Below are 21,551 nucleotides of genomic sequence, written 5' to 3' on the forward strand. Positions count from 1 at the left end.
AAATTGAACATTTCCAGGTATGGAAAGCAGAGCATTTTTTATCCTTATTTTTAATTATTGGGTCTTTGTGTCTGCTGTTTTGAAATATTTTATTGGTGTCTATAAATTTTTTATGTTTTTAATTGGGCATTCCATTCATCAGCTGTTTTGAAATATTCTTTTTATTATGGTTTTACTGCTGTTGATTTTATATTTCTTGATTTGTTTTATGAGGGCTGGTGATGTTTCTCTCTTTCCTTTGTTGCACTGCATACAGTCTCGCTTGTTGTAGTTTCCAGTTCAATTTTGGTCTGCATGTTTCTATTTATGCTTTATGGTCTCTTTAAACTTTGTTAGATGAGGGTCTGCACATGTGAATGAGGTAAGGTATTCTGCTGGTGTGTAGTTTCTGTGTAGGGCTCTATAGCAGCTTGCCTTGTTGCGTTTTCCTAATAGGAGATGTATTGGTGTGTTAAGGCCTAGTATAATATTTTGACTTTTCTTAGGTAAGGGGATTGCTGTTTGAGTGCTGGAAGCTGGTGCTGTTCTGGTATGGGAGATTTACTATTTATGTAATTTATTTTCAGAGAGTATCTTATCTTTTCCTTGTGTCATTTTTAACAATAAAAGTAATACGGGGTTGTTTTTTTGTTTTGGTTTTGTTTTTTTAATTTTTGCTGTGGATTGTAATGAGCAGTGTCACACATGTGAGCGTTGTCTGTCAGATGTGTCAAGATAGGGAAAAAGGTTGAGAACCAATGGTATAGATTGCCTCTTGCCTGTCCCTCCTCCTTCTCTTGATTTTTCTTTCAATAACTTGTTCCAACAATTTCCTACATAAACAGCAGTACTTAATGCTTCAGCCCAGCCCTTGAGTGGTAGTCCTGATCTTATTGGGTTTGTTTTAATAACATTTGATTAACATGTTCTGCAATTCTATTTTGGGATGGTGAATATGATGAACGCCATACTTCTTCAGGAAAGTCTCTTATCTGTGATTATCACATCCATTATTGATATGGCCTTGTTTCACCTTCTTGCCTGTTTGGCGTTCTGAGTATCATACATAGTCATTGAAAATATTTAGGACTTCATTATTGTGCTTAAGAAAAAATACATTGACACAAATATGCACGCTCCTATCAATAAAATCCACTGGCATGGGTCCATATAAATTCATATGTATTCGTTCCAGTAGATTTTTTTGTGGTTCCTTGGAAATTGCCTTTAATGCTTTTCTTAAATTGTTTGTTTTTTCGTTCTTGTATTTCACAACTTCCAACGTAATGTGTTTAGTGCGGATCGCATATTTACATCTATAATCTAGCACAAATAACAGCATATACACATGTCAAAAATTAACACACAAAATAAGACAACTGTTAATCATGTCTGCTTAAAAAAAAAGAGCTTTCACCTTTTTTCTAAAACTTACATAATCTGATTATTCCCTTAATTCAGCCAATAAAGTATTCCACAGTGTAGGAACTAAAAAGGAAAAGGCTTTGGATCTGGTTTTCTGCAGTAAGAAATCTTGCATGGGGAAACTGCTAATAAGTAATTCCCCTCAGTATGAAGGGAACATTTTGGAATTTAATGATTTAGGTATTTTTTTAACACAGGTGGGATGTCACCATATTGGGCCTCTTTGCAGGCTTCACAGATATCTAGAATGCCAGTCTTCAAGCGAATACCTTTAATTTCCCACTTTCACTTAGGTTTTAAGAGTGCCATAGTTTAAAGATACAAGGCATTCCTGCCATAACTTGTATTAATTGCACAATATTTATTTAATTTACTTTATATTCTGCTTTTTGACACGTCAAAGCAGATTACATGCAGGTACTGTAGGTATTTGCATGATCACTCATTGGTATAGCCTTGGCATTCATCTGATAAATGTCTCGGTCTTTTGATGCAGTGCCATTTTTTACTTTGTCAGCATCTGTTAATTTGGAAGTTGCTATGAGATTGTCAGCTAATTCAGGTACACACAGTACATATTCAGCTATCAGGCTAGTAACTATCTCCATATGGCTTGCATTGAATACCACCTCCTCCCACTGTTTCCTTGTACAATGCCATCTGCCATTGTTTCAAATCTGGCCTGTACTGCAGTATAGCTAGAGTAATTCATGCTGCCCAGTTAAATGACTTGAGGCACCAGAATCTACTGAAAATGACTCTTTATCAATTGTCTCTTGATCCGTATGGTTTGTTTTTACATGAAATGCATATTGCTTCTTGGTGGTTCCAGTAATTCTTTTGTTGTTAAATGACTTTTGGGCTATTTTTACTCTGATTATTTTTCCTTTGATCCCTTTCATTGCTTGAAAATGTAGTTCCTTTTGCATTTTGAATGCAATCCCTTGCAAAATGTTTACATGTCTTGCAGTAATAGCATTTTATTTTCTGTCTGTCATTTTCTCTGAAGTTCTTCCAACTCTGCTTGCACTATATGCTGATTCAGTGTCTAGAGAATCCTTTTTTGGCATTGTTTTCTTGTAGAATTGCATGATGGACTTTTTGTGAATTCAGTTCAGACCTAGTGTACACATCAAAATTTCTAGCCACTCAAGAGTATGCTTAAGAGAGTCCTTGAGTTGCTAATTTACAACTTCTGCCTCCTCAGTTGCACCTCTTAGGTTTCAGAGTTGTTCAGCTGATGATTGCACATGTATGTATGGAATAGACACTCCTCCTATTTGACACAGTATTTATCTCACATTTCTTTTATTTATTTATTTATTTATTTATTTATTTATTTAGAGTTTTTCTATACCGGCATTCATGATACAATCACATTATGCTGGTTTACAAATAACATTTAAGTTTGTTTCCCCCTCCCCACTCACAAGATTACATCCTCTGCCTGTTCCACACCTTGCCGAATGCCTTTTGTTGTAGTCTGGTTAATACAACTTTTTTGTGATGTTCTCAGTGTCAAAGCAGTTATATTCATGGTGTTTGTCTTATTTTAACTTTGTATGTTCTTTGATGTAAATCATTTCATTGCTCTGGATTTAAGCAGCATGTTACTATAATACATAGAATGGTTTGTTAAACATTTTTCCAGGCATTTTTTGCTTCATATATAGCTTTTATATCAGGTGAATCAGTCTGTCCAGAATCACTTAGGTTTGTTTTTTGGGGTTTTTTAAAGAAGAACCATCATCTTAAAACTCAAGGTTGGATAGTTGCTGGAATTCAGAATTTCAATATGATTTGTAGCATTTCCACACTCCTTCTTTTTTTTTTTTTTAAATGTTTCACTTTCAGTTTGTTCACAGAAAATCTTTTCTGTGCAGGCAGATTTTTGGCAAATCTTTTATAATTCACAAAAAAATCCTTTGGTTTTCTACAGCTTGCTTGCCTAACTTACTGTTTTTTTTTCTTTTTGTTCTGTTTGTCTATCTAATTTTGCTTCAGCTGTGGGCCAAATGTATCTGTTCTGGCTTTCTCTTTCTCTTCTTTTTCATTGCCTGGGCCAGTAGCCTTTTTTTTTTTTTTTTGTTAGAGATTTGTGGCACAGTGAATTTGTTTGTTTAGCTAATAGAATGCCTTTTAAAGAAAAACAAGCCAGGAAGGTTTCTACTTTACAAGAAAAGTAAATGCACTTTCATTAATAAACTAAAATAGAGCTCAATTCACACACAAACAGCAAGCTAACAAAACAGTATGAAAGCCCTAATACCTCAAAACAGTTTAGAATTAAAGTCAATACAGTCCAGCACAGTAACACATATTTTTTTATATAGTTTACCTAAAAGAACAATGTTTTCTAGTGCCTGACTAATCTAGTTTTTCACATTTATACCATGTTGTGACATAATATATTTTATTGTAGTGCCCATGATGGTTCCAAAAACTACAGCAGAAACATTAAAGCACAGGATTAATCCTTCAGCTGGTGAAACTGTTTCGCAGGCAGTTGATGTTTTACTATATACACCAGGTAAAGCAATAGTTTTTATGCTCAGAATTCTTACAGATTATACTCTATTCTGATGTAATTTGAGATTAGGAAATCATTTTGTCTTGCCCAAAGGGAGTTGTTTTTTTTTTATTTATATGATTATAGGTTAAATATATTGAATGCTTCATGTCAATGTTTCTTTAAATGATACTGCTTGTTTCCTGCTATGGAGAGAATACCCCCCACCCCACATATATCAGAAATGCACATATAATTCGTCCAAAACTGAAAATCCAAAAGTGGCTGAAAACTATTAAATATCAAAGTGTAAAATCCAGCTCAAAAGAAAGAGGGTAAATGTTTTTTAAGCTCTGGAGTAACCTCATATAGTGCCACTAGGGGCTACAAGCTTGTAAATGAAGCTCTAGAAGGTGCTAGGGCTTTTTAATCACTGGTTACCCAGAGTAGATGATTCTTCATAGGAAGCTATCATGCATTTAGGTAAAAGTCCACCTTGAAGTTGAAAAGATAATAAATCTTTGTGTTACCAGTCTGTAGTTCACAATCAGGTCGAGCTGGGCTTCATTCATAGAATATCTTATGCTCTCCATGTGCTGTCCAACACTGCAATGTTTCGGAAGACGCTCCTTCAGGGAAACAGGGGATGCTTGATACCGGCAAATTGTGACTGGTGGGTAACTTGTAACCTAAAATAATGTGCAACAAAAAACCCTTTAAATGATATGTAACATCTAGATTTGGATGCGAAACAAGATTTGTTAAGACACCTATTTGGTCTATATAGGGCGGTCAATATATAGGTGAGACCGAGACTTCATAAATGCTGAAAGAAACAAGCCAACCAATCAAAGTTTACATTTCTTGCATAGGTCTATATATGTGGAGGACTTCAGCGTAAAAACAATCGATTCTCAATTTCAAGGAGAATCAATGGGTTTTTAGTCTACAGTGCATTGAACCATCAGGCCTGAATGAAAAATTTGAATGGTATTATCTAATTTAATAATGTGTTAAAGTCTACTTTTTTCTTTTTTCCAATATGGCTTCCCGATGACGTGCATACCCATTTAAGGAGAACTAGGCTTCCCCAGTTTTTCCAAAATGGCTGCCATATGATGTAGATGTCCTTTTTTGGATACACTCACGTCACATCTGCCTATCAATCTTCCAGATCGGCGGGATTTTTTCACTTAAATGTCAGCATTCTACAGCGGGTGACTGTCAATGTCAGACTCATCGGATGCAGCAGGTTTTAACCGCGCACGTAAGTTTTTACGCTGAAGTCCTCCGCATATATAAAACTATGCAAGAAATGTAAACATTGATTGGTTGGCTTGTTTCTTTCAGCAATTATGAAGTCTCGGTCTCACCTATATATTGACAGTCCTATACAGACCAAGTAGGTGTCTTAACAAATCTTGTTTCGCATCCAAATCTAGATGTTACACATCATTTAAAGGGTTTTTTGTTGCACATTATTTTAGGTTACAAGTTACCCACCAGTCACAATTTGCCGGTATCAAGCATCCCCTGTTTCCCTGAAGAAGGAGCGTCTTCCGAAACATTGCAGTGTTGGACAGCACACGGACAGCATAAGATATTCTATGAATGAAGCCCAGCACAACCTGATTGTGAACTACAGACTGGTAACACAAAGATTTATTATCTTTTCAACTTCAAGGTGGACTTTTACCTAAACGCATGATAGCTTCCTATGAAAGCTTCCTATGAAGAATCATCTACTCTTGGTAACCAATGATTAAAAAGCCCTAGCGCCTTCTAGAGCTTCATTTACAAGCTTGTAGCCCCTAGTGGCACTATATGAGGTTACTCCAGAGTTTAAAAAACATTTACCCTCTTTCTTTCGAGCTGGATTTATTACTGTTTTACATAATTTGTCAGCATAGTAAATTGACCAGATGACTGGAGGACTTGTAAAGAAGAAAACAACAACAACTTTGTTTCATTGCAGGTCAACTTGATCCAACTGGAAAAGGTGGAGAGGCCTATCCAAAATTGTGGTGTGCTTTAAGTGAAGGGAAAGTGGTTGTGTTTAATGCATCTACTTGGTCTATTCAAGAGCATTGTTTTAAAGTGGGCAATGCAAAACTGGTGAGCGAGCAATAGTGAAACTTTTCTTACTAATCATTTTTACTGTATATAAAGTTAATTTTATCAGGGCTCTGTAGAGCCAATTCTTGGGTCCACCTGTAAACAAAACTCTGATCAGAATCTGCCACGCTGGCTCTGTAGAGGTTTTATAAACTAGATATGTTTAGTGGCTTGAAATATAGAATATGATTGCAGATACTATCTTCCATTCTGTTTGTTATACTCAAGACAGTACTTAATCTGTGATGTATCCTCCTTTTCCTGCAAGGAAGGATCTTCTTTGCTTGTCCCATGCTTTCTTGAATTCTAATACTGGTTTGGTCCCCTCAAACGTAGTAAATTTTCAAAAGTGCCGCTTTAAACTACAAAAGTTAGGAGCCTAAACCCTTTGAAAATTGGCCTCTCTGTGTTTGACAAGTTTGAATATTGAGTAGAATTTGTTGCCAGAGAATGTGGTCAGGGATAATAGTACTGCTGGGCTTAAAGGTTTGGAAATGTTTCTGGAGGACAGGCCCATTAACATTTAAGCAGGCAGGTGTGGGAATCACTACCTCCTGCGTCTGAGTACTTCCAAATGACTTGGACTAGATTCTCTCAGAGAGGGATGCTGTTTTACTCTTCCATTCTTTTGTTTCTTGGGGTAGATGTCCTTGCATAGAGGGATATCATGCATATCTCTGGGACTGTAACATCCTTGTGCCTTTGTGAAGAGTGTAGCTCATGCATGAAATGTCAATATAATAACTGCTGGCCTTGGGTTGACTGGCGGTGTGTGTATGTATGTAAGTTTACTTTGAGTCTGAATTTATATATAAAATAGCAATCCAGATTGAAACTAAATTAATACTCCAGTACAGTTAGGGATAACATTTACGTTATTTTTTTTTATTACAAAATCATCATGTCTGTGTTGCATAATTGTCCTTCCAACGCCCCCCTCACCCCGATTAACTTTTCAGACAATTCAATTTCATTCCAACTTCTGCCACAAATAGCAGAGCACCGATTGACACCTGGCTCCTAGTTCATGTTCCCTCTCCACACCCCACCTCCTCCGCTCCCTGCACTAAAGAATTGCTGTTTGTCCCTTTAGATTCCTGTAGGGAAGCAGCCTGTTGAGTTCAGTTGTAATCTGATTGGTTGGTGCACATCATGATGTCCCCGAGCATTTGTACAGCTGTCCTGCCCTTCATAAGTGCTTCTAGGTCCCTAATTACGTAGTTTGAAGTATAGCAACGTGCTGCACAGGTCAATGCTTTTTAAAGAAAATAAATTGAAATCTCAGGGACAGATTATTGTGCTGTCATCAAAAACTGTTAAAGCTGCCCTGCCATTGGTTAATGTTGATCATTTTGAAAACTGCCCTATGATTGGTTAGTAGTCCTTAACTATATACAGATTTCTGTACCAAAGAGGAAACCACTGATCAAGAAATGTTCATACATCTCCTTGCTTCCTATTGGACAGCTGGCCTTAAGATTACTTTCTGTATCTGCCTTTCCTTCCTCCAGTAACCTTTTTTAATTGTTCATCCAATTTATTGAAATGTATGTCACTGTCAGCGTGCCAAGTAACTTCCAACTCATATTTTTTCTTTTTATTTCCTGTAGGAAAACAGGTCAGTCTCAGGGAGATGAGGCTATTGTAATATGAAGTATTTTTAAAGCTGCTTTGCCATTGGTTACTGCCTGGGGTCAACATTCGACTCCATTTCTTGCTAGTTTCCTAAGGAAAAGCTTTCTGTAATATTTACTGATGCACTAATTACACAGATATTCACATAATGAAAGTTGTCATAATCTTGTGCCAAAGATGGAAGCCAGTCAAGGTGAAACTTTGACATTGACACATCTTGATCATGTGATACAATTGGAGCAAACATTTGTTTTCATTTGAAAATTTGTTGCAGATAAGGTTGCCAGGTGACAATTTATCATTAGGCTGCATCAGTCTTTGTTTTACCTCATTGCATGCATGGACTTGTGTAGGGATCCTGTTAGTTCCCTACTAATCCTGGATAAGGAATATACCAATTAGGGTTGGGGGGGTAAACAGATTGGTGTGTTTTGGGTTTGCAGCTGCCCCATGTGGCAGCTGGAAATGGTAGGGTCCCCAGTGCTTTTCTCTAGAGATCACCATTTGGCTCATGCTCATGGATCCATTTTGCTTTCAGGGAGGCATCATGTCCTAAGCTCTGCTATCATTTTTCTAAGCCTTAACTTTAACCTCCATGGAGACTTTTGTTTTGGATGAGAGTTTTTCTATCCTCTCATGCCACCTTTAACTTACTTGAGTTTAGAGTTCCTAATTCTTTTGGACTTAACTAAGCTGTTTTGAGTTTTCTCTTCTAACAAATGGAAGAGGGTTCCCTTCTTAAAAGAGGAATCTGAGATCCTAAGAATCCAGGAAGAGGATGATTTCAGACATCCTGAGAAAGAGAGTAATAAAGAAAGGAGAGGAAGTGGACCACATCCATGGCCCATGAACATCTACTGAAGAGAAGGAGAAACAAGGTATCACCCTTGATACTACCAGAGGAAGAAGATAAGACTAAGATGGTAACTTTCAAACTGCTGCATGGATGCATATGTGCACGTGTTCCTCAGCCCGCACCCAGGAACGCGGCTATTTTATAACTTGTGCATGTTATGAAATAGTTTCACCGCACGCACCCGTGCGAACGCAAATGCTGCTTCTACTGCATATGTCAATGGATTTTAAAAGGGGCGTGCACCAACGCCATTTCCAGTTCTCTCTTATCAGGGCGAAGTCCTCCAGCCCTTCCATGGATTTCATAGCCTTCACTCCTCCCCCCCCCCCCCCCCCCCCCCCCCGTTATCCCTGACTCTTAAAACCCTGCCGATCTGCCTATTTATATTTCTTTTATTACTTACATGGTATCCGTAGCAAAAGTAGTCATGTGGCAGGAGGCTTCTGCACATGCTGGATCACTTAAGCATTTACGCGCACATCTCAGTTTCATGCCCCAAAACAGTGCCCCACCCCTTTTTGAAAACTTCTAAGATGTGTGCGCTGCGGCATTTGCATGCGTATCCAGGTGGCTTTTAAAATTCACTCAGCACACTCAAGCCCTACAGATTCGCGCATCCCCTAATTAATGAACCTGTCCGGCTTTTACATTTCACTTTTAAACATTTTAAACATATATATATATATATATATATATATATATATATATATATATATATATATATATATATATATAGATACTTCAACTACCAGCATCCAAATGTGCCCTGTATTTCAATGGGAGGAAAGATATCATGTATCTGAAGGAACTAAGTAATTTTGGAGAAAAAACATCTGAAGGTAAGACTGTAAGAAGTCACAAACTTTCTTAAAAGTATTTGCATCATCTGGAAAGTGAAGTGCACAGCTGTAAAGACTTTAAAGCTCATCTTTGCACCTTATCAGTAAAGAGAAACTTTGGAAACCACCAAACAGTTCTCATGTGTCTTATAAGAGTAGTGATTTTGCTATCTTCAGTGCTGAGATTATTATTGCTGTGTGCAGGAGACTTAACTATGGGGTGACAAGAGGGCAATGTGAGAGCCTTGGAAGGAAACTTGCCCCCCTCCCCCCCCATGCAGTAAACTCTGGAAATTAATCTGTGATAGCTACAGTGTCCAACTACAATAGAAATGTGAGAGATGGCATCTGGAACTATTATCCAGGGTTACACTTGTAATTCGACTTTACTGTAATACTACACAATCCATGAATGCAGTGGGATGAAACAGACTAGTGCAGCCTGAAGGTTTTAAATGGAGCCAGCTAGCAACCTGAAATGCAGAAACTGATGTCGTCTTTCTGTTAATGTCTGGATCCTTGTGATGCTTCAGTGCATTTTTTGTCGTCTTGACAGACCTGCATGCTAGGTGTGGAGCACAACCAAGTATGGATTGGTTCTCAAGATTCTATCATCTATATCATAAACACTCACAGTATGTCATGTAATAAGCAACTTACTGATCATCGTCATGATGTTATGGATGTAATTCTGGAGAACAAGGAAAACGCATGCAGGTAAAATAGACTTTTATATTTTTGTGTATTTTGTAAAAATGTGAAAAGTCATTATAATTACCAGAATACATTTACATTCTGTGAACTGATGTCTTATTTTAATTAAATTTAATATTTTTTAAATTGCCCACATCTGGTCAAGTAATCTAGAGAGAGGCAAAAATATTGGGGAAATTCAGTCCATTGCTCCTGTTTTTAAAAAAAAAAAAAAAAAAAAAAAAAAAAAAAAGTCTATTTTTATTCCACTTTTCAGCACTTCAAAGTGTACATCAAAGCGGATTATATTCAGGTACTGTAGGTATTTCCCTATCCCCACAGGGCTTACGATCTAATTTTGTACCTGAGGCAACAGAGGGTAAAGAAACTTACCCAAGGTCACAAGGAGCAATAGCAAGATTTGAACCCTGGTTTCCCTAGGGAAAAGCCTGCTGCTCTAACCACTAGGCTGCTACTCCACTCTGTGAACCTGGAGTTTCTAGAGCTTTGACTGTGCATCATTGAGCATGCCCATGCATGCTTTTATACTACGCATCTACATGGGGTCCCTTCAGTCAGTTTTGTTGCCTCATGCTCCTGTTTCTAGGCCTTTGTGATTTTTTACCAGATTCACAGGATCATTCTTCACGGCTTCCCAAGGTTTTGTTCCTTGCAGCTTCCCTAGATATATTGACACCCCCGCAAGCCAGCCCTCTCACCCAAGCTCTCCAACCAGCCATGTCAGGATGCCACCACTCTTTGCCTCCCAATGTGCCCCTAGGCATGTGCGCGCCAGACTCAGCCAAACTTAGGGAAAATGCCTGTGGTGCCCATTGATGATGTCACCTGTGTAGCTGTGTAAAGGGCTTCTCCAGACACTTGCTGCCTCAGCAATGGGTCACCTGCATCCTTGCAGAAGTGTTGCTGCATCTTGTGTTCCTGTTCCAATTCCTGCCTACCTTTTGTTATCCCAGTGTCTTCCTCGCCTGCCCTTGGCTTCTGCCAACATGTTTTATTTGCACTACCTTTCCCATTGGCTATTTTTATTCTCTTTCAAACTGACATAGCTGACGTGCCCTGTCTGTTTCACTGCGTAGGACTTAAATACAGGCTGCACTATTTTGCTGACCTTTCTCTAGATTTCTTCTGCTCAGTATCCCTCTGGAGATGTAGCTTTCAGAAATGAACACAATGAGTTGTACAGAGGCATTCCCACCTCCATTTTGTTTATTATACGGCTCCCTTTGTACCCTACCAATCAGTGGACTTTGCCTGACTGCCCAATAGTGCTACAAGTTAAACTCGAGGTCATCTGCTATGATTATCCCTGGAGACCAGATGGCCTAGAGATCAGAATAAATGCAGGTGCTAGGCCTGCTCAGTGGCAGTGCTGTCTTTGGTTTAATTTCTGGGCTTTCCACACCTTCAGGCCGATGCAATACCGTGTGCTCAACTGAGCACACTAGTTAATCTGTGGTTGGACGCACGTTTTGGACGCCCAAAATGCGCGTCCAACCCTCCGCGAAACTTATAATGCTTATCACATATAAATTCATATTGATGAGGCTATTAGCTATTCTCCCTCAATGCAAAAAAAAAAAAAAATTCTTTGCACATTTTTCTCTCCAAAATGAGCGCCTGCCCCGGAGCAAGCATTAATTTTTGAGCAGTCCAAAAGGTGAACAGAAATGCTGAAAATACTGCTTTTTTCTATACTTCCTCTGACTTATTGTGGCAATATTAAGTTGGAGGAACAAAAAGGAGGAGAAAGTTTAAAACTAAAATTTAGAAAAAAAAAGTGTCAATGGTCAGGTTAGGAAAAGGGATGCTCAATTTACGAGAATCCATTTTCCTAACCCGTGGCTGTGCACAGGTTAGAAAAATGGAACTCGTAAAATTGAGCCTCTGTTTTCCTAATCCGCTGACAGCCACCTCTCCTGAGTGCCCGCTGCTGAGAAGGCGTAGGGGCACACAATTTCCCCTAGAGCCTCCTTTTTACCACAGCAGCCGATTTTAAATATTAAATCAGGTGCCCCAGAGAGGTCAATATGTACACATTAGGGTGCATTATATGCACCCATTTTCTGCGTGCCGATATTGCATTGGTCTGCTTGGGTTGGCTGGGGATGCTGTACAGGAAGAATTCACAGCCCCTGGAGGGAGAGAGTCATGGTCATCCTAAAGGGTGTCATCTGGCAGCCAGATTTTTAGCACATAATAGAGGAATTTAGAAGGAACCCTAGTATATGACTTCTGACCTCAGGACCATTGCTGCAATGACCAGACTAGGGACAATGGGAAGATAGGGACTATTTTTCTGCATATTTTTAATATGCCTGAGTAGTTGTGAATGAAGGCTCATTGCATTAGAATCTCAGCACTGGTTCCAATTAAGCTGGAAGAAAAAAGACAGGAGGAACTATGGCCAATAATCTTAATAAGGGGCTGGGGACCAGGAGATCTGGATTCCATTTCAGCTTCTGCCACTGTTTCTACTTTTGGTCTTTGGCAAGTCACTTTATCGCTAGCTGTCTTCAATTATAAGCTTTTTCTGTAGGGGGCTCATTGTATGTGTATGTAATTTGTTATAAAGCATTTTCTTAGGATGCTTTCTAAAAGTCATCTTTTTTTGGGTAACTATCCGTACCTTACACTCCATCCTTCCCATATCTCCCCCACACCTTTCATTTCCGTCTTCTAAAGACTAGAGGACAGAAACATACTAGGTGTGTGGGGGGGCGCGTAGCTTGCTGATAAGGTGGTTACTACTCTTAGCAGAAGGCATGGAGATTACTACCCTTAACCAGTATACTTTGCTGCAATTAATGCAACTGCAACAAGACAGCAGGGGGATAAGATGAATTTGATTCAGATGGCAACTGAGAGCTCAGACTTCCATGGTCTGGGATATTGTTATGTGGACATAAGGGAAAAAGCACAAGACTACTTCTATGGCCAAGGAAACGAAGAAGAAAGTGTGCATGAGGGTATCTCGTTGGTGCAGCGGTTACTACCCTTAACCAATAAGCCTTGATACTTTTGCTGTGACTTCAGCATTGCCCTCTCCTTCAAATGACAAGGGAAATGGGGAATTGGATTTAGACAGCAACCAATGAGGGCTCCGACTTTTATGGTCTGCGGAACTGATGAGCATGGGGGTAACCAGCACAGTGCACTGGTTACTAACTTTAACAGAAGGCATGGGATTATTACCCTTAACCAATAAGCCTGGATTCTTTTGATGCAACTGCAACATCACTCTCTGCTTCGAAGGAGGGGGGTGGGGTCTGAAAGGAAAGAGATGGACTGAATCAAATCAAGGTGAACCTAGAAGATGTGGTAGACCTGATTGACAAACTGAAGAGTAATAAATCACCTGGACTGGATGGTATACACCCCAGAGTTCTGAAGGAACTAAAACATGAAATTTCAGACCTATTGGTAAAATTTTGTAACCTATCATTAAAATCATCCATTGTACCTGAAGACTGGAGGATAGCTAATGTAACCCCAATATTTAAAAAGGGCTCCAGGGGCGAACCGGGAAACTACAGACCGGTTAGCCTGACTTCAGTGCCAGGAAAATAGTGGAAAGTGTTCTAAACATCAAAATCACAGAACATATAGAAAGACATGGTTTAATGGAACAAAGTCAGCATGGCTTTACCCAAGGCAAGTCTTGGCTCACAAATCTGCTTCACTTTTTTTTTAAGGAGTTAATAAACATGTGGATAAAGGTGAACTGGTAGATGTATACTTGGATCTTCAGAAGGTTGGAACTTTCTGAAGATCCAAGTATACTTGGATCTTCAGAAAGTTCCTCATGATAGGCTTCTAGGAAAAGTAAAAAGTCATGGGATAGGTGGCGATGTCCTTTCGTGGATTGAAAACTGGCTAAAAGACAGGAAACAGAGAGTAGGATTAAATGGACAATTTTCTCAGTGGAAGGGAGTGGGCAGTGGAGTGCCTCAGGGATCTGTATTGGGACCATTACTTTTCAATATATTTATAAATGATCTGGAAAGAAATACGACAAGTGAGATAATCAAATTTGCAGATGATACAAAATTGCTCAGAGTAGTTAAATCACAAGCAGATTGTGATAAATTGCAGGAAGACCTTGTGAGACTGGAAAATTGGGCATCCAAATGGTAGATGAAATTTAATGTGGATAAGTGCAAGGTGATGCATATAGGGAAAAATAACCCATGCTATAGTTACACAATGTTAGGTTCCATATTAGGTGCTACAACCCAAGAAAGAGATCTAGGCATCATAGTGGATAATACATTGAAATTGTCGGTTCAGTGTGCTGTGGCACTCAAAGCAAACAGAATGTTGGGAATTATTAGAAAGGGAATGGTGAATAAAACAGAAAATGTCATAATGCCTCTGTATCGCTGCATGGTGAGACCGCACCTTGAATACTGTGTACAATTCTGGTCGCTGCATCTCAAAAAAGATAATTGCGATGGAGAAGATACAGAAAAGGGCTACCAAAATAAGGGGAATGGAACAGCTCCCCTATGAGGAAAGACTAAAGAGGTTAGGACTTTTCAGCCTGGAGAAGAGACAGCTGAGGGGGGATATTTATTTATTTATTTATTTATTTTTATATACCGGTGATCTTGTATACAATACATATCGCACCGGTTTACATGGAACTGAACAGTCTCCTCTGGGGCGGGGTACATTAAAACAGGTGTATAGGAACACATTAAGGGATATGATAGAGGTGTTAAAATAATGAGAGGTCTAGAACGGGTAGATGTGAATCGGTTATTTACTCTTTCGGATAATAGACTAGGGGGCACTCCATGAAGTTATTTAAAACTAATCGGAGAAAGTTGCTTTTTTGACTGCTGCAGCACACTGAACCGACTATTTCAATGTGTTATCCATTATCACCTTTTTTTTTTGTTCTTTCTGCTTATTCCTTTCTCTAGATCAATTAACAGATCATCAACAAAGGTTCAAAATATTCAATAAGTCAAAAAAAGGAACCTCGTGTAAACTGTTTGTAAATTTCACAGGGCAAATCCTTTTAAAAATTATATAAAGTGGAGGTTTCATATATTTTATTGGCAGGAATTTAATCTCGACCAGTGTTCGATCATTCTTTGCTTTACTATTCTACTTGTGACATACATATATATATATATATATATATATATATATATATCTTGGGACATGGACATAAAATACTACATTGTCCGATGTGCAACCAGTGTCGTGTCTCTCCTTCTAATGACGTAGTTTGTGACAGGATCAACCCAATTGCTGCCTTCGATGGTAAAAGTGCAAACTGCACCGACCACATTTGTTGTGAGCTCCCCATCTGGTTGGAGCTTGGTTTCTCAAACCTGTATGAACAAGCCAATCTCTAATGTTTCTACCTCTACTGGTTGCTATAAGTGGAATGTCCTGAAAAATATAATGCAAAGCCAAGATGTGCCAATGTTGTCTTATAGATGCTATAATCGATTCTGTGTGCATACTATAAGGTAAAACACAGACCAATCTATCACTTTCTTTTCAGGGTTTGTACTGTAATAGCACGGTCGCTGTACTTGGCCCGCTTGTAAGCCTGTTTAACAACTTTTTTAGGATATCCCCTAGATAGAAATTTTTGGCTTAACGGCAAAGCCTGCCTTTCATATTCTGCTGTGGTCGAGCAAATCCATCTTATTTGAAAAAACTGTGACACTGGTAAACCCTTTTTGAAGGTGATAGGATGATGACTTTCATAACGAAGTAATGTGTTATAGTCTGTGCCTTTTACATTAACCGTAGTTGAAATCTTGTTGCCATCCAACTTTAGTCGTACATCCAGATAAGCTACTTGGTCTCGATTCCAATTGTACGTAAATTTAAGGTGTTCATCTATCGTGTTGATCCACTGACCAAACCAGTGTAACTCCTCTTCAGACCCCTTCCAGATGAGAAACACATCGTCGATGTATCTATACCATTGCTGTATATGGACCATCCATTCAGACGTGTAGTATATATCATTTTATGTCCATGTCCCAAGATATATGTTGGACACACAAGTAGAACAGTAAAGCAAAGAATGATCGAACACCGGTCGAGATTAAATACCGCCAGTATGACAGCCCCGATCGTCGCACACTGTTTAGAAGCTCGGCACAAGTTCGAGCAGTTGCAGTGGACAGTAATTGATCATCAACCGAAGGGGGAAGGAAACCGGTCTGCTAAACTAAACTATTGCGAACAACTTTGGATTTACAAATTGAAGTCGGAACAAACCTATGGGTTGAATGAAGAACTTGATTGGGCATCTCTAATTTGAATTCCGTGATTCTGATTGGTGCTCCAGGTATTCCCAGGTGACTTTATAATGTGGAGAAAGATGGCGGATAGACAGACCGCCATTGAATATGTTCGGTGAGGAGGCTTTTCTGCCCGAATATGAATTAAGGGAGTGATGAAGTGGAAGAAGTTTGACAATTCAAACGGGAACAACTTTTGTTATAAGAACATTGTCTCCTGAAGAAGGATTGATTTCGAAACTTGCGCAAGTTGGGTTTGATGAAGCAGTGGCATACATATTACATCTTAATCCAGCTAAGTTTCTGTTCTGGCGGTCTGTATGCAGAAATTGAAAAGTCTTTTGTGCAGTTTTTTAAATTAAAAAAAATATAATTTTTGTCACGTTATAAGTGCACTTTAACAAAGTGTGAATTTCACAGTGCTTCATGCAATTTACTAAAAAAAAAAAAAAGGGGTGGAAGGAGGGTTGGTTGATTAAAATAAAAGGACGGGACAACCTGGATGGTTCCTGCCAATAAAATATATGAAACCTCCACTTTCCACTTTATATAATTTTTAAGAAGGATGTGCCCTGTGAAATTTATAAACAGTTTTTACACAAGGGTCCCTTTTTTGACTTATTCCTTTCTCTATGCAGTCCAGCATTCTTCTAGCTTTAGCTATGTCCTTGCCACATTGCTTCTATCACCCCAAGGTCTCTCTCCCAGTTCGTGCACATTAGTCTTTCACCACCCCCCAAAACATACAACTCTTTTGGATTACTGTACCCCAGATGCACTTCTTAGCATTGAATCCCAGTTGCCCAGTCTTTGACCATTCTTAAAGATTTCTTAAATCTCTTTTCATTCTCTTCTCATTCAGGCATGTCCACTCTGTTACAGATATTAGTATCATTTGCAAATAGATGGAATTTACCTCATGATTGCCCTCATGATAGTATACAAATTTTGTACAGGACAGGTACAGAGACAGTTATCACGGCCTTGCTTATTGTAGCCTAATAGAAGTTTCTATTGGGAGATCTTTTCTCTTCGACAGGAGGGCTGGGGGTGGTGGCTTTGGCACATAGCATGAGAGGCTGATTTCTTAACTATACTATCTATGCTGCGTGCTTTGCTGCGGCCCACCTAAGCTCTCGCTCTAACCCATCTGCATTGGGTTATGTAGATAAAAGTACCCTTTTAGGTTTTAAAAAGGTGGTATAAGGTGCATTAGTAGCTTGCCTACAATGAGCATATTTTTGGGGGAAATTTAAATATCAGTGAGGTTTCCAAATGCCTGTGAAAGGTTCTCTGCTCCCCTTTCCCATAATACCTCTTTTCTAGGCATCCAAAAGTACAAGTATGCATGCTGGTGGCTAAAAATTAATTTACCTGGATATGACTGACTTAGGTCAATTAAATATTTTTACCTGCACAAAAGTTACCTAAATGCTTGAAAATGTATCCCTTAGAGTACAAAATAATATATTCTAATTTTTAATATATATTGTTTTTCATCCAAAGTGTAGCATATTCATGCAGTGTGGATGGAACGGTTATTTCCTGGGATGTCAGTACTTTGAAAATTAACAGAAGATTTAAACTGCAATGTCAATATCTAACGTCAATCAAGTGGCACAATAGCCTGCTTTGGTGTTGTAAGTTATAAATTTAAATCTTAAGTTTATTTAAATTTATGTAATTTTTCATTATTTTGATATCACATATATGGTACAGTACATTAGTTGTACTATTTTGAATTTTTTAAAAACAAAATAGCAAAAAAAAAAAACCCCCGAGCATTTGTCATTGATGTCTTAATTCTCCATTTTGGTAATGAGATCTGTATTCAGAAGCATTTAGCCGGTTAGCTCAGAAGTTAGCCGACTAGAATTTAGCTAGATAAATTAGGGATGTTCTGGGGTGTAACTGGGAGGAGTTGAGATAGCCGGCTAATTTGTCCAACTAACTCTGATATTTAGAATTAGCCAGATAACTTAGCCAGCTAAGTCTGATCAGACTAAAGAGCTGTCCTAAAGAAAGCCGGATAAAGTTAGCTACCAGCTTTAAGATAGTCGGCAGCTGCACTACTGATATCCTTCCACACTTTGTTCTCCAGATAGTGACTGAATATGGACCTTGGTGTGCATTTTAATGCAGTGATAATCACAAATTTAAAAAATGATTTACCCAACTGTTGGTTTTTACTGTTGTCATATCACTACTTGGTATGATATGTTTGGTATAAGGCACAGTAGGCAGGGTACAATTTTCTTTTATCTTGGATCACTTTCTGTCTATGGTGAGACGAGTGAACTGCCTGGTTTAAGTTGTAAGTACCAACAATTTGGTAATTTTGTAAACAAGCTGTTTGGGCAATGGAATTTTGCTAAAGTTGCTGGATTGGATCTTCTAAAAAAGAAAAATTATTTTTTAAAGAGTGGGGTGACGTGTTCTCACAGGACAAGCAGGATGTAGTCCTCACATATGGGTGACATCACAGGATGAAGCCCTGTACAGAAAACTTTTCTGTCAAAGTTTCTACAAAGCTTTGACTGCCACTGCCACACTGAGTGCACTGACCATGCTCAGCCTGCAGTTATCCCTGTGAGCCACAGGTGTCTCCCTCAGTCTTTTTTTTTCTGCTCTGCAGTAAGCATAGCAGTTAGGAGCTCTGTGAGAAATTCTAATACTTTTTCCACACGGAAATACTTAAACTTTTATTTCACAAACACTTTTCCATGCATGGGTCTCCCTTTGCGCACGTGTATTCAACGCTCGGTGAGTACTATGCCCTGTTTTTTCGGTCGGTTCCTGTCACTTTTCTGGCCTGCCAACCGACTGCGGCCTTCCCTCTCCCTATTTTTTCAGTTAGCTACACATAGCCTGCACGTGTCCTTCTGTGACACTCTGCTTGGTTATTAGCGCTAGTGGGACAGGGACTTCCATGGTTTCCGTTGCCGCCAGGGCCCCTGTAGATTCAGGTCCTTCGATTTCCTCTGTACCCTCGCGCAGTCGATGCCCCATCGCTACCATCAGTACCCCCTTCAGACCGTCCTGGATTCTTATATGCCATTGGTACCCCTCCCCCTGCAGTACCCTGATGCCATCCTCCCTGCATCGTTTCTATCAGTACCGTCCACGTTTTTCATCCACGGCACTGATTTTTCCTTGGGTTCCATCGGTGCCATCACTGCCCGGATGGATGCCATCGACACACACCTTGTCTCGTCGCTGCCATCCATACTCGGGTCGATGCACTTCCATCGATGCCAGGGTCATTTCATTGATGCCATCCTTTATTTTATGGATGCCATCGGTGCCCAGGACCTTTCCATCGATGTCCAGGTCCTTTCCATCGATGGGCATTGATGCCAGGTCTATTCCATCCATGGACATAGATTGCCAGATGGTTTCCATCGATGGGCATCGATGCCCGGGTGGTTTCCATGGATGCCATCGATGCCGTCCATGCCAACATCGATTCCATTGGTGCCCATGTCAGTGCCATCAATGCCCATGTCCGTGGCATGGATGCCATGCACGCCATTGCTGCCCGAGTCGATCCAATCGATATCGTCAACGTCCTTGGCCATACCGTCGATGCCCGTGGCCGTGCCACCGATTCAGACGGTGCCCACCTACATACATCGATGCCCTCGACGCCATGTCGTTTCCATCGTTGTCTTCGACTTTCCTATCGATGCGGTCATCGACAGTCGATGCCGGTATCATTTTTCTGATACCAACGATGTTTTTTCGACTATTCGATGCCACATCGTTCTATAGATACCTACGCCGATGCCGTCAGTGCTCAGTCACTGTCGTCATTGCTCTGGCCGAGTCATCGACATTCTTTCACATACATTTTTTGATGATACCCTCGAGGCCGCTTCGGCCGCCATCGACACCGTCAATACAGACATAGCACTGCCATGTAATGCCCTCGCCTGAACACAGTGCTCCATGCTTTGGGTTCTTATTAAAGCTCCGTATTAGCCTACGACACTACATAGTGCCAGGAGCAGAGCAGGCATGCTGACAGTCCTTCATCAATGCCATCCAAGACGAGGGCTTCCATCTCAGCACTGGCACAGACTGGGCCGAGCACCGTGGCATGCATCATCACCAACATGGTGACCGTCCGCCACAGACGCCATCCAGCACATTGGTGTTATCTTTCTCGATGCTGGACAATGCTCGGGCTGAGCAACATCGGCACAATTCTGCACAGTTTTGGCAGTCCTCTGTGCTCCAGAAACACCGGATCGAGGTCCGAAGAATTCTGCACTGGCATCACGAGACGTCGAGCCACTGCAACGAGGATCGGGTTCGCGAGCTCGTTAATCGGCTCCCCTGTTCTCGGGGCATGCCCCGCCATCATTGGTGCGGGATTGTGGCCCTCCGCTAATTACGGTGTAAGCGCCAGCCACGCTCAGCCTGTCTCCTCTACACCTGCGCCATCACAGGCATCAGAGTTGAGACAAACATGTACATCCAAAGGCTACCCCTCGAGGACTCCAGAAATCCACGGAGCCAGCAATCTTCACCAGCTCGTCCTTCGGCGATCCACGTCGGATGGTAAGTACCCGCTTCTGTGGCATTCCCATTGAGATATGTTCTCTAATTTGGGCCACATGGTTCGAAAAGTTCTAGGTCATGTACCGTCCAAGAACCATATTGGTGTCACATATCGCTATGTTAGCTATGTCAACCACAATACCAGGAGAAACCACTCTATCATTTCTCTGGGATTGCATCAGGGCTTACTCCCTTTTTCAGCAACGAGGCTCTGTACTGATTAATGCTCTGGCTTCTGGTTCCTGCTTCAGAACCAAAGTTCCAGGTGCATTCGCTGATCTGCTAAACACGAGATCCAGCAAATACTGCCTCAAGTGCAAGTCCACCTCAAAGCCTGACGACAGGTCTCGATGTGTCCTTGTACAGCACACAGAAATGCGGGTAAGACTTTACCACTCACGCTCCCATGGGAGGTTACATGATATCCAAATTACATCAGCCCCTCCAGTTGGACACCACCTGGTCTCCCAACTGGCCGGATATCAGAGCAGCCACCCCACCTTGTATCAAGGTTCCCGGTACACTCCACCAGACACTACAAAGCACAGAGGGGGGAAGGGGGGGTTGGGGAGTTTTAATTACACTATTCTTTCTTTCAACTCTCCACCCATCCTGGACCTCAGAAATACCAACTTTCTTCAGAA

General features: G+C 40.3%; 1 protein-coding gene across 4 annotated transcripts in view; it reads left to right on the plus strand.

Moving 5' to 3' along the window:
- DENND3 (DENN domain containing 3) overlaps positions 1-21,551 on the plus strand; it is a 235,872-nt gene that overhangs the window by 184,990 nt on the left and 29,331 nt on the right. For 3 of the 4 annotated variants that reach the window (XM_029592116.1, XM_029592114.1, XM_029592115.1), the window contains 4 exons: positions 3,827-3,934; positions 5,889-6,028; positions 9,915-10,075; positions 17,851-17,984. In XM_029592116.1, the coding sequence (XP_029447976.1) occupies positions 3,827-3,934; positions 5,889-6,028; positions 9,915-10,075; positions 17,851-17,984 (543 nt within the window). The remainder of the gene's footprint in view (positions 1-3,826; positions 3,935-5,888; positions 6,029-9,914; positions 10,076-17,850; positions 17,985-21,551) is intronic. The other variant, XR_003854950.1, reaches the window with a different exon arrangement.

This window comes from Rhinatrema bivittatum, chromosome 2, assembly GCF_901001135.1.
Source record: "Rhinatrema bivittatum chromosome 2, aRhiBiv1.1, whole genome shotgun sequence".
Taxonomy (NCBI): domain Eukaryota; kingdom Metazoa; phylum Chordata; class Amphibia; order Gymnophiona; family Rhinatrematidae; genus Rhinatrema; species Rhinatrema bivittatum.